The 1164-nt window shown below is 74.1% G+C and overlaps 1 protein-coding gene across 1 annotated transcript; it reads right to left on the reverse strand.

Moving 5' to 3' along the window:
• Nucleotides 1-265: 265 nt before the first annotated feature.
• On the reverse strand, nt 266-421 carry SMIM38 (small integral membrane protein 38). The gene has a single exon (XM_036073399.2). The coding sequence runs from the start codon at nt 419-421 to the stop codon at nt 266-268; it is 156 nt and encodes a 51-aa protein (XP_035929292.1).
• Between the last annotated feature and the right edge of the window lie 743 nt (nt 422-1164).

The raw sequence follows: 1164 nt of genomic DNA on the forward strand, positions 1-1164 counted from the left end.
GCAGACCCCAGAACCTGGTGGACAGACAGGCAGTGGTGGCCCCTCTGTCCTGACGTGGGTCGTGGGATGTCACCAGGACAGCCCTGGTCAGTCTGGGTAGGACACAGTCCATCTCTGCCATGTGGGTGGGATAGAGGAGTGGTTTGCCTGTCCTGCCCCACCCTCCCACACCCTCAGCCTCAGGACAGGACACCTCAGGGACGGTGTCCTCCTGGAGGGGAAGACCCGCCCATGCGCGACACTCAGTCCGCGGCCGCCAGGGGCCCTAGTCCTCCTTGGGTTTGCGGGGCTGCCGCCGGGCCAGTTTATAATCAATGTAGGTGCCAAGGCAGGACCAGAGAATGAAGCGCGCTAGCAGGATGAGGACCAGCAGGACCATGAGCGGGTCGGAGCCCATGCTTCCCGCCAACCAGGAGGCCATGCAGAGGCCGCGCGGTCCGGCGCAGGGCCCAGCGCTGGGGTGCAGGCCCGAGTCCTGGGGTGCAGGCCCCGCTCTGCAGAGGGTCGGATGGGCGGCCAGGCGGCCGGGGGAGCTCGGGCCAGCCGGGGCGGGGGGGGGGGGGACGCTCCCAGGGCGGCGCAAGGGGTCCAGCCGGCTCCCCCGGGGCGGCCCGGCGCGGCCTCGCTCCAATCCCCGGGCCTCCCTGGCGGCTGAGAGGCCGGATGGCGAGGCTAGCGGCCTCCCCGGTCAAGAGGCCCGGGCGCCATTCATGCCGCGAGCAGCCCCGGGGCCGACAATGGCCGCATTGTGGAGCGGCCGGGGCGGGAGGCCGGGAGCGCCCCCCGCTCCGCCCGGCGCCCCGCTCGCCAGCGCTGACGTCACCTCCCAGCGGCTCGGGCGGCAGCTGCGGGGCGAGGCGGCCACCTTCTCCGGCTCTTTCAGCCGCCCACGCCCGCGCTTCCGGCGCGCGCACAATCGGGCCCTTTCTCGGCGCAATTAGCTATCACTCGGCGGCGGCGGCGGCGGCGGCGGGGCAGGGCTGGGGCGGGCGGGAAGGAGGGGGCGCGCGGGGAGGGGGAGGCGAGCGGCGGCGGAGATGAGCCCGCCGGGGCCCGCGCCCGGGGAGACCTGCGCGCTCACCAGCAGGGCCCGGCCCCGCGGGGTCCCCTGTCGCCCTCGCTGTGACCCTGGGCCTCCACCTCTCTGGGCACAGACCCCTCCCG

Source organism: Halichoerus grypus, chromosome 11 (genome assembly GCF_964656455.1).
Source record: "Halichoerus grypus chromosome 11, mHalGry1.hap1.1, whole genome shotgun sequence".
Lineage (NCBI taxonomy): Eukaryota > Metazoa > Chordata > Mammalia > Carnivora > Phocidae > Halichoerus > Halichoerus grypus.

What these genes read in the sequence shown, in the direction of transcription:
- SMIM38 (XM_036073399.2), bottom strand. Translation starts at nt 421, where the DNA reads ATGGCCTCCTGGTTGGCGGGAAGCATGGGCTCCGACCCGCTCATGGTC.